Source organism: Neomonachus schauinslandi, chromosome 8, assembly GCF_002201575.2.
Source record: "Neomonachus schauinslandi chromosome 8, ASM220157v2, whole genome shotgun sequence".
Classification (NCBI taxonomy): domain Eukaryota; kingdom Metazoa; phylum Chordata; class Mammalia; order Carnivora; family Phocidae; genus Neomonachus; species Neomonachus schauinslandi.
The window spans coordinates 769,176-780,617 of NC_058410.1; the positions used below are offsets into that span (position 1 = coordinate 769,176).

The following is an 11,442-nucleotide window of genomic DNA, read 5'->3' on the forward strand; positions in this document are numbered from 1 at the left end:
CCCAGCCCCCGCCCTGCCCCATCCTGCTGCGCCAGCTCTTCATCGTACACGCGTGCTAAGGGCCCGGGACTCCTCGAGGCCGACGCGCTGGCGGTCTGTAGTCGCACGGTTGCGAGCCGCAGTGCGGGGGTGTCCCTGATCAGCTCCTACTTAAGGATCTGCTTGCTGGCGGCGCCTGCCCCCAGCCCCACTGCAGGCTGGCAGGACACCCCCCGCCGCCCTGCCGACTGGCCCAGTGTACTTATTTCATTGTTTTAAATCGATTTTTAAATTTTTATTTATTTATTTATTTTAGAGCGAGAGAGGTGGGGGAGGGGCACAGGGAGGGAGAGAGAATCTCAAGCAGGCTCCACACCCAGCGTGCAGCCCAACTTGGGGCGCCATCTCACGACCCTGAGATCATGACCTGAGCCCAAATCCAGAGTCAGACGCTCAACTGGCGAAGCCCCCCAGGCGTCCCTCAATGTACTTACTTTAATGAAATTGCCTTCCCTTCCTCTCCCCAACATACATTACATGTTAGACACATGTCTTATGATGGATTTGGAATAGCGACTGATACATATCCATTTGTCCTCAACATATTTAAAAAGGTTTTGTGTTAGGGCGCCTGGGTGGCTCAGTCGGTTAAGCGACTGCCTTCGGCTCAGGTCATGATCCTGGAGTCCTGGGATCGAGTCCCCCATCGGGCTCCCTGCTCGGCGGGGAGTCTGCTTCTCCCTCTGACCCTCCCCCCTCTCATGCTCCCTCTATCTCATTCTCTCTCTCAAATAAATAATAAATAAAAAATCTTTAAAAAAAACAAAAACAAGGGGCGCCTGCGTGGCTCAGTTGGTTGGGCGACTGCCTTCCGCTCGGGTCATGATCCCGGAGTCCCTGGATCGAGTCCCCGCATCCAGCTCCCTGCTCGGCAGGGAGTCTGCTTCTCCCTCTGACCCTCCTCCCTCTCATGCTCTCTGTCTCTCATTCTCTCTCTCTCGAATAAATAAATAAAATCTTAAAAAGGTTTTGTGTTAGTTTCCTAGGGCTAGTGCAACAAATCACCATAAATTTCGCAGTTTAAAACAACAGAAATCTATTCTCTCAGTTCTGGAGGCTGCAGGTCTAAAATCAGGGGGTTGGAGGGTTGGTTCCTCCTGGAGACCCTGAGGAACTGTCTGCCCCTGGCCCCTTCCACTCCTCGTGCTGGCTGCCGATCCTTGGCATGCTTTGGCTTGGGGTTCATCAGTCCAGTGTCTGCCCCCATCTTCACACAGCTGTCTGCCCTGGTGTCGCCATTCTCCCTCTTCTTTCTCTTACAAGGACACTGGTCACTGGACACCCTAAATCCAAGCTGATCTTATGATCTTAACATAATCATATCAGCAGAGATCCTACTTCCAATAAGATTACATTCACAGGTCCTGGGGTTAGGACTTGAACATATCACTTTGGGGGACACAATTCAACTCACTACAAGTCTATATGGGTTATCTAAATAAAAAAAGACAGAGAAATTTCTAAAAACTCAAGGAAACTATAGACTTTATTTGGAAATAAATAACTTTTACCATTTAGCTGAAAGATTTATCATATAAACTTTTTTCTTTTCCACTTTAACTGATAAGAATGGAATTTAAAAGGATGGAAAACTATTTTATGAAACTTTTTTTAAAAAAGATTTAATTCGGGCGCCTGGGTGGCTCAGTTGGTTGAGTGACTGCCTTCGGCTCAGGTCATGATCCTGGAGTCCCGGGTTCGAGTCCCACATCGGGATCCCTGCTCAGTGGGGAGTCTGCTTCTCCCTCTGACCTTCCCCCCTCTCATGAGCTCTCTCTCTCTCAAATAAATAAATAAAATCTTTAAAAAAAATAAAAAAATAAAATAAAAAAATAAAAAGATTTAATTTATTTATTTGACAGAGACACAGTGAGAGAGGGAACACAAGCAGGGGGAGTGGGAGAGGGAGAAGCAGGCTCCCCGCGGAGCAGGGAGCCTGATGCAGGGCTTGATCCCAGGACCCTGGGAGCATGACCTGAGCCGAAGGCAGATGCCTGACGACTGAGCCACCCAGGCGCCCCTATTTTATGAAACTTGTAAGTAGGAAAATCTATTCTAAAATTTTACTAGTTCATAAGTAACTAAATGTGCTCCATTGACGTCTTTCTTTGTCATCTGCTATGATAGATACTTGAGTTCACTATAAATGAGGTACTTTGATTATGTGAAAGTGGGTAGAAATAGATACTTTAGTTTATTTATTTATTTATTCTTTTAAGTTTTATTTTATTATGTTATGTTAGTCACCATACAATACATCAGTAGTTTTTGATGTGGTGATCCATGTTCCATTGTTTTCGTATAATACCCAGTGCTCCATGCAGTACGTGCCCTCCTTAATACCCATCACCAGGCTAACCCATCCCCCCTCCCCCTCCCCTCTAGAACCCTGTTTCTCAGGTCCATAGTCTCTCATGGTTCATCTCTCCCTCCAATTCCCCCCCCTTCATTTTTCCCTTCCTTCTAATGTCCTCCATGCTATTCCTTATGTTCCACAAATAAGTGAAACCATATGATAATTGACTTTCTCTGCTTGGCTTATTTCACTTAGCATAATCTCCTCCAGTCCCATCCATGTTGATGTAAAAGTTGGATATTCATCTTTTCTGATGGCTGAGTAATATTCCATTGTATATATGGACCACATCTTCTTTATCCATTCCTCTGTTGAAGGGCATCTCGGCTCTTTCCACAGTTTGGCTATTGCGGACATTGCTGCTATGAACACTGGGGTGCATATGGCCCTTCTTTTCACTACATCTGTGTCTTTGGGGTAAATACCCAGGAGTGCAATTGCTGGGTCATAGGGTAGCTCTATTTTTAAATTTTTGAGGAACCGCCACACTGTTTTCCAAAGTGGCTGTACCAACTTGCATTCCCACCAACAGTGTAAGAGGGTTCCCCTTTCTCCACAACCTCTCCAACATTTGTTGTTTCTTTCCCTGTCCATTTTTGCCATTCTAACTGGTGTAAGGTGGTATCTCAGTGTGGTTTTGATTTGGATTTCCCTGATGGCTAATGATGATGAACATTTTTTCATGTGTCTGTTAGCCATTTGTATGTCTTCTTCAGAGAAGTGTCTTTTCATGCCTTCTGCCCATTTTTTGACTTGATTATTTGTTTTTTGGGTGTTGAGTTTGAGAAGTTCGTTATAGATCTTGGATACCAGTCCTTTATCTGTAGTGTCCTTTGCAAATATCTTCTCCAATTTGTGGGTTGCCTCTTTGTTTTGTTGACTATTTCCTTTGCTGTGCAGAAGCTTTTGATCTTGATGAAATCCCAAAAGTTCATTTTTGCTTTTGTTTCACTAGCTTTTGGAGATGCATCTTGAAAGAAGTTGCTGTGGCTGATGTCAAAGAGGTTACTGCCTATGTTCTCCTCTAGGATTTTGATGGATTCCTGTCTCACATTGAGGTCTTTCATCCATTTTGAGTTTATCTTTGTGTATGGTGTAAGAGAATGGTCCTGGTTTCATTCTTCTGCATGTGGCTTTCCAATTTTCCCAGCACCATTTATTGAAGAGACTGACTTTTTTCCATTGCATGTTTTTTCCTGCTTTGTCGAAGATTATTTGACCATAGAGAGGGTCCATATCTGGGTTCTCTATTCTGTTCCATTGGTCTGTATGTCTGTTTCTGTGCCAGTACCATGCTGTCTTGGTGATCACAGCTTTGTAATATAGCTTGAAATCAGGCAACATGATGCCCCAGCTTTGTTTTTCTTTTTCAACATTTCCTTGGCGATTCGGGGTCTTTTCTGATTCCATACAAATTTTAGGATTGTTTGTTCCAGCACTTTGAAAAATGTCATTGGAATTTTGATTGGGATGGCATTGAAGGTATAGATTGCTCTGGGTAGCAGAGACATTTTAACAATGTTTATTCTTCCGATCCATGAGCATGGAATGTTTTTCCATCTTTTTGTATCTTCTTCAGTTTCTTTCATGAGTGTTCTGTAGTTCCTAGAGTATAGATCCTTTACCTCTTTGGTTAGGTTTATTCCAAGGTATCTTATGGTTTTTGGTGCTATTGTAAATGGAATCGTTTCTCTAATTTCTCTTTCTACAGTTGCGTTGTTAGTGTATAAGAAAGCAACTGATTTCTGTGCATTGATTTTGTATCCTGCCACATTACTGAATTGCTGTATGAGTTCTAGTAATTTGGGGGTGGAGTCTTTTGGGTTTTCCACATAAAGTATCATGTCGTCTGCGAAAAGAGAGAGTTTGACTTCTTCTTTGCCAATTTGAATACCTTTTATTTCTTTTTGTTGTCTGATTGCTATTGCTAGGACTTCTAGTACTGTGTTGAACAATGGTAGCGAGAGTGGGCACCCATGACGTGTTCCTGATCTCAAGGGAGAGGCTCTCAGCTTTCTCCCATTGAGGATGATATTCGCTGTGGGTTTTTCATAGGTGGATTTTATGAACTTGAGGAATGCTCCCTCTATCCCTATACTCTGAAGAGTTTTAATCAGGAAAGGATGTTGTATTTTGTCAAATGCTTTTTCTGCATCAGTTGTGAGAGGACCATATGGTTCTTCTCCCTCCTTTTATTAATGTGTTCTATCACATTGATTGATTTGCGAATGTTGAACCACCTTGCATCCTGGGGATATATCCCACTTGGTTGTTGTGGATGATCCTTTTAATGTATTGTTGGATCCTATTAGCTAGGATTTTGTTGAGGATCTTGGAATCCATATTCATCAGGGATATTGGTCTGAAATTCTCCTTTTTGATGGGGTCTTTGCCTGGTTTGGGGATTAAGGTAATGCTGGCCTCATAGAATGAGTTTGGAAGTTTTCCTTCTGTGTCTATTTTTTGAAACAGCTTTAGTAGAATAGGTATTATTTCATCTTTGAATGTTTGGTAGAATTCCCCAGGGAATCCATCAGGCCCTGGACTCTTGTTTTTTGGGAGGTTTTTGATCACTGCTTCAATCTTGTTCCTGGTTATTGGCCTATTCAGGTTGTCAATTTCTTCCTGTTTTAGTCTTGGCAGCTTATAGGTTTCCAGGAAGGCATCCATTTCTTCCAGGTTGCTCAGTTTATTGGCATATAGTTGTTGATAATAATTTCTAATAATTGTTTCTACTTCCTTGGTGTTAGCTGTGATCTCTCCCCTTTCATTCATAATTTTATTAATTTGGGTCCTTTCGCTTTTCTTTTGGATAAGTCTGGCCAGTGGTTTATCGATCTTATTAATTCTTTCAAAGAATCAACTTCTAGTTTCATTGATCTGATCTACTATGTTTCTGGTTTCTAATTCATTGATCTCTGCTCTAATCTTAATTATTTCTCTTCTAATGCATGGCTTAGGCATCATTTGTTGCTTTTTTTCTAGTTCTTTAAGGTGTAGAGTTAGTTGGTGAATTCGGGATTTTTCTGTTTTTTTGAGTGAGGCTTGGATGGCTATGTATTTCCCCCTTAGGACTGCCTTTGCAGTATCCCATAGGTTTTAGACTGATGTGTTTTCATTCTCAGTGGTTTCCATGAATTGTTTAAGTTCTTCTTTGATTTCCTGGTTGACCCAAACATTCTTGAGCAGAGTGGTCTTTAGCTTCCAAGTGTTTTTAATTTCTTCCAAATTTTTTCTTGTGATTAAGTTCCAGTTTTAAAGCATTGTGGTCTGAGAATATGCAGGGAATAATCTCAATCTTTTGGTATCGGTTGAGACCTGATTTGTGACCCAGTATGTGGTTTGTTCTGGAGAAAGTTCCATGTGCGCTCGAGAAGAATGAATATTCTGTTGTTTTAGGGTGGAATGTTCTGTATGTATCTATGAGGTCCATCTGGTCCAGTGTGTCATTCAATGCTCTTGTTTCTTTGTTGATTTTCTGCTTAGATGATCTGTCCATTGCTGAGAGTGGAGTATTGAGGTCACCTACAATTAACGTATTGTTATCAATATGACTATTTTGGTTAACAGTTGGCTTATGTAGATGGCTGCTCCCATGTTGGGGGCATAGATATTTACAATTGTTAGATCTTGTTGGATAGACCCTTTAAGAATGATATAGGGTCCTTCTGTGTCTCTTATTACAGACTTTAGTTTAAAATCTAATTTGTCTGATATAAGAATTGCTACCCCAGCTTTCTTTTGAGGTCCGCTGGCATGGAAGATGGATCTCCATCCCATCACTTTCAGTCTGGATGTATCTTTAGGTTCAAAATGAGTCTTTTGTAGACAGCATATGGATGGATCCTGTCTTTTTATCCAATCTGCAACCCTGTGCCGTTTTATGGGAGCGTTTAGGCCATTCACGTTGAGAGTGATTATTGAAAGACATGAATTAATTGTCATTATGTTGCCTGTGAAGATGTTGTTTTTATAGATTGTCTCTGTAAATTTCTGTTGTATATCACACTTGGGGGCTTTCTCCTTTTATATGACCGTCCATAATATTTCTTGCAGGGCCGGCTTAGTGGTCACATATTCTTTCAGTTTCTGCCGGTCGTGGAAGCTCTGCATCTCTCCATCCATTCTAAATGAAAGCCTTGCTGGATAAAGTATTCTTGGCTGCATGTTCTTCTCATTTAGTACCCTGAATATGTCTTGCCAGGCCTTTCTGGCTTGCCAGGTCTCTGTGGATAGGTCTGACGTTATTCTGATGTTCCTCCCTCTGTACGTAAGGAATCTCTTCCCCCTAACTGCCCTTAAGATGGTTTCCTTGGTTCTAAGATTTGCAAGTTTTACTATTACATGCTGGGGTGTTGGCCTGTTTTCCTTGATCTTGGGAGGGTTCTTCTCTTCCTTTAGGACACGAATGTTTGTTTCATTCCCCAGATTAGGGGAGTTCTCAGCTATGATTTGCTCAAATATATCTTCTAGTCCTCTCTCTCTCTACACTCCCTCCGGGATTCCAATAATTCTGACATTGGAATGCTTCATGGTGTCACTTATTTCTCTGATTCTATTTTCATGGATTCTGATTTGTTTTTCTCTGGCCTCCTCTTTTCCCTTTTTATCTATTAAATTGTCTTCCAGGTCACTTATTCGTTCTTCTGCCTCACTTACCCTAGCTGTTAGATTATCTAGATTAGATTGGATCTCATTGATAGCATTTTTAAGTTCTGCCAATTCAGCTTTCATTTCTGCCCTTAGAGACTCTATGTTGCCATTAATTGATTTCTCCATGCTAGCTATTGTCTTCACAATTGCTAGCCTGAATTCCATCTCCGACATCTTGGTTATATCTGCATCCATTTGTAAATCTGTAGCATAAGTCATAATCTCTGAGTCTTTTCTGTTTGGGGGGCTCCTCCTCCTAGTCATTCTGTTAATGGGTGGTTGAGGGAATGTATAGAGTCCAAATTATTGACCAGAACCCAAGCAAGATGCACCTGTTTTCTAGGGACCTTAGGGTTGCTGGCCTCTTGTCTTCCCATCCTGTCTTCTGGGGGAGGGGCCTGCCGCACTGTTACTCAGGCAACCCTGTTTGGGGGGAGTTGCCCTGCTCCCTGTGGCGGGGTATGGGCTCAGTGGAAACTGGTTTTTTGGGGCTTTTGTTCCCTGGCGGCTTTCCGTGTCTCTTCGAGAGTCAGAGCAGAAGAGACCGTTTCCAACCCTCTGCCTCAGAGCAGAGAGACTGCAGTCTGTTCTTTAGTGAGCTCTCCAGGCCACACCGTCTCTGTTTCTGTCTGTGATGCTATAAACTGCGGCATCCTGGGTTGTGTGCCCCTCTGCAGCGCCCCCAGTCCTACCTCCAAGTCAGGGCACATCTCTGCCCTTTGTGCTTCTAAAACTGCCAGCCACTCCCAGTTCGCACGCATGAGCCCACCGCTCCGGGTTTCTGTCCCAGGGGCTGCCCTAAAGTCCTTTCCCCGCCGCTACCGGTCTGCGAGTCTGTGCCCTGTCCACAGCGCACGAGGCTGTCGCTCACCGGTGGTGTAGGATTCCCACAGTCAGGCTCCCTCCCACTGCCGTTCTTCCTCCCATATCTGCCCACGGAATCACAGCTCCCTGCTTCATACCTCGAAACCAACTGCCCACGATATTCTGTTTGTAGAGATCCAGATCACATCTCAGGCTGATTTCGTGGGTGTTTAGAGTGGTCTGGTAGATATCCAGCTCAATTCTGGGACTGGTTGCAATAGGGTCCCCTACTCCTCCGCCATCTTTTCTCCCACACCTGAAAGCATTTTCATATAGAAAATGAAAGGCTGTTTCTTAAATGACCCTTATCTAGATGTCCTTCCTGATATCACAGCATCATTTTATGAGCATTGTGAGATCCTCGCCAATGCAAGGCAGTGTTAATCCCCACTCAAAATTTGGTAAAAACAGAAGGAGTCGCAGGAAGGACTTTTCCAGACGCTGCTCTGAAAAGAGTCAGGCCACCTTCAGAGCCTGCGCGCATCAGAGCCCGCCCGCACCTGTCCGCTTCCCGCTGCTCTGGCCTTCCTGGGGTGGGAGGGAGAAGCATCTCCCTCTCTGCCTGGCCCCTCCAGCCGTCCCCTCCTGCCGCGTGGGGGCCGCTCTGCCCAGAGCCTCTCTCTCCCTGCCCTGTGGTCTCTGCTGTTCTCCATCAGCCTGGATGCACGTTCCCTGGAGTCTAACTATGTGAACGGGAGCCATCAGCATGTACTTGACCTACTTCTGTAATTGGATTTATGTCCCACAAGTTACTCAAGCTGGTTCCCGGAACGTTAGCACCACCAGCTCAACTCCCTCACCTCCCGGCCTCTTTCCCGCTGTTTCTCATCTCTTGAAATCCTTTGCTCTCATGGCTTCTGGCCCTCATGCTTCTCTGCATGTTTGCTTCTTCCTTCACCCGTCCTACTCATCTCCCCCGCATCACAGGTCACCTCGATGTCATGCACCTCGAACGCTGGCCCCTTTCCTGCTTCCTGAGTGCGGTACAGCTGGGGCTCTCCTCAAGCACCAGTGGTCACTTCCCCGCCCGTGGGCTTCTCAGGGTGCAGCGCCCCTTTCCAGGGTGGTTTTCCCTGGGGAGACGCCCACAGACGTGCTGAGATGTTTGCTCCTGCTTTCTCTCCGTGGTTTGGGATCTAGAGAGATTCAGGGGGTGTGTGACCAACATATGCCTCCAAGAATTACATTTTTTATTAGCACACGGTTTATATACGGGGCATAAAGTAGTTGTTGGTTCACCTGTCTGAGGAGTTTTTTGCAGGTCTTTGTGTGGACACGGCGTTTCTCTTGGGCTGACATGGAGGAGCGAGGCTGTGGGTCTGTGTGCTGGCGTGGGTTTAGCGTCACCGGAAACTGCCAGCAGGGGTCCATGCTGGCTATACCACTGGCCAGCGTGGCATCGAGTCTTCGGCACCCACACACGTGCACAGGTGACAGTGATGGGAGCACGCCGAGCGGGGCGTGGCTCCAGTAAGGGCAGCCACCGCGTTCCGGCAAGTAGCTCGGACTGTGACGTGAGCAGCTGTGTGCCCTGGTGTCGTCTGCGGAGCACGGACAGTGATAGTTGTGTCTTCGGAGGTGGACAGGATGACACATCCGTGTGCGGTGAGCCTGTGCCGTCCTCGTTAACCTCCCTGTGTGATGATCAGACATGACAGATGCCAGAGAGCTGTGGCCCTTGTGGGTCCCCTTGGTCGCTAAGCTGAATGGCAGATGCAAGGAGGGTCCTGAGTCCCAGGAAGCCCTCCAGTGCTATTCATGAGAGCGTTCCAAGTGAACGTGTCCTGCAGGGAGATCGGTGGAGCGGTGAGGCTGGTGCTGAGTCGTTGCTGGAAGGGCAGCGAGTCCGAAGAGGCCCTGAGTCCTCTGTTGACAGTCGAGGTCATAGGCGGCCTCAGAACAACACACAAGCTCAGAGTCAGAAAAACCCGGTTAGAACGTCAGTGTTGACGCCTGAAGTCCATACCGGTCACACACTCTCCGTGTGTCCTGCTTCCCCGGCGTGAACATGAGGGTACCTGATGTTTGTCTGTGACATGAGCTGTAGGCGGCGATGAACCGCACAGTGTGACCGTTGCTGGGCCACGGGTTCTCAAGGCGGGGCCCGGGGAAGCAACAGTGGTCCACTTTGGGAACTGTTAGGAGCTGCTTTTCAAATAAGCACATCTGGATCAGAAAAAAAATCCATACTTTTGATCTCTCCACTCCAAGGTACATATGATATCTACTTGTAGACTTTATTTCAGGAACCACCGTTTACCAATGGCAGGATCACCTGGAAGTTCTAAATTTGAAGGGCTCATTTGTACATTAAAATAGGTTTTTTGTGGAAAAGGAATCACCTAGATGTCTTGCTTCTGCTGCCGTGTGGCATTTCCCTTTATTACCAGTAAAGTCTAGAAAATACTTGTTTGCACATTTTGTTACTTAAAAATTGGAATGGATCTCACATCAGCATGGTATCCAACCCCAGATTTCTGTCCCTAAAATGAAGTGTCTGATGGCGTCCGTGTCTATTTACACACATACACATCTTCTCATATGGTAACACAATTAGAGAGGAATGTAAGTTTTTCTCAACAGCCATAGAAAAAGTTCAAAATATTTCAACTCCAGGCTAATTAGTAGGAAGCAAAGCATGGGAGGTTTTGTCTCGAGTTTATGGGAAAGGACAGGAAAAGCCCACTTTTCACTCAGTTTGGGACGTGCAGGTAAGGCTGGGCTAGGAGACAGGAGGGGCCGCGGACCCACGAAGACGGTGAAGACCCGACAGGGCGGGGGGCAGAGACGCAGGCGCCGTGGAGTCGCTTCTCCCGCGTCAGGCGCCACGGGGAGCCCCGTGTGTTTGTCTTGCAGGCGTACGTGTACGACGGGGGTTCGAGCGCGTTTTCTCGCAGGCTGGCTGGACACACGGACACCGTCTCTGGCGTGGCGCCACCTTCAGCCCGTCGGCCCCCCAGGTGCGGTCTCCTCGTGGGCGGCGCCCGCACGCCGCACAAGGCTCTCCTCGCGCTGTCCGTATCTGCCGGCCTTTGTGTCGGCGACGCGCGTTTCCACGGCGAGCGGGCCGGCGGGCGGGGAGCGCAAGCGTGCTCCCCGTGAACGTGCTCGTCGTTCAGCGTGGCGTGTCCCCAGGCGTGTCCCCGGGCACAGCGCGAGCGCCGCAGCCGGCGAGTCCCGGAGCGGCCGGGAAAGGGCGGGGAAGAGCCCCATGCACGGAATGAGGGCGGGGAGGAGGAGAACCCCAACGTGAGGGCATTCGTGTGAGGAGGAGGCACGACGAGGAGAGAGTCGCAGCAGCCGCAAACTGATCACGCGGGAAGGTGTGTGGTCTTGCCTGAAAATACCCACTGCGCGAACTCGGTAGCGTGAGCGCCCGGGGGCGTCGGTTGGGGCGGAGCGTTACGGCGCGGCTGCGGGCGTGGGCCGGGCTCGTGTGCGGCCGCGCGGGGTGGACGTGGGGACGCGCTGCGCTGCCCAGTCCGCCGCCGCCAGGCGCCTCGGGCGCTCGGGCACGTCTGGCCTCCGGG

The 11,442-nt window shown here is 47.2% G+C and overlaps 1 protein-coding gene across 1 annotated transcript in view; it reads left to right on the forward strand.

The window, feature by feature from the left end:
* Positions 1 to 11,179, forward strand: part of WDR27 (WD repeat domain 27) — a 67,892-nt gene extending 56,713 nt beyond the window's left edge. The window contains 3 exon segments of the mRNA XM_021693197.1: positions 10,769 to 10,846; positions 10,849 to 10,872; positions 11,048 to 11,179. Of these exon segments, the coding sequence (XP_021548872.1) occupies positions 10,769 to 10,846; positions 10,849 to 10,872; positions 11,048 to 11,179 (234 nt within the window).
* Positions 11,180 to 11,442: the final 263 nt, after the last annotated feature.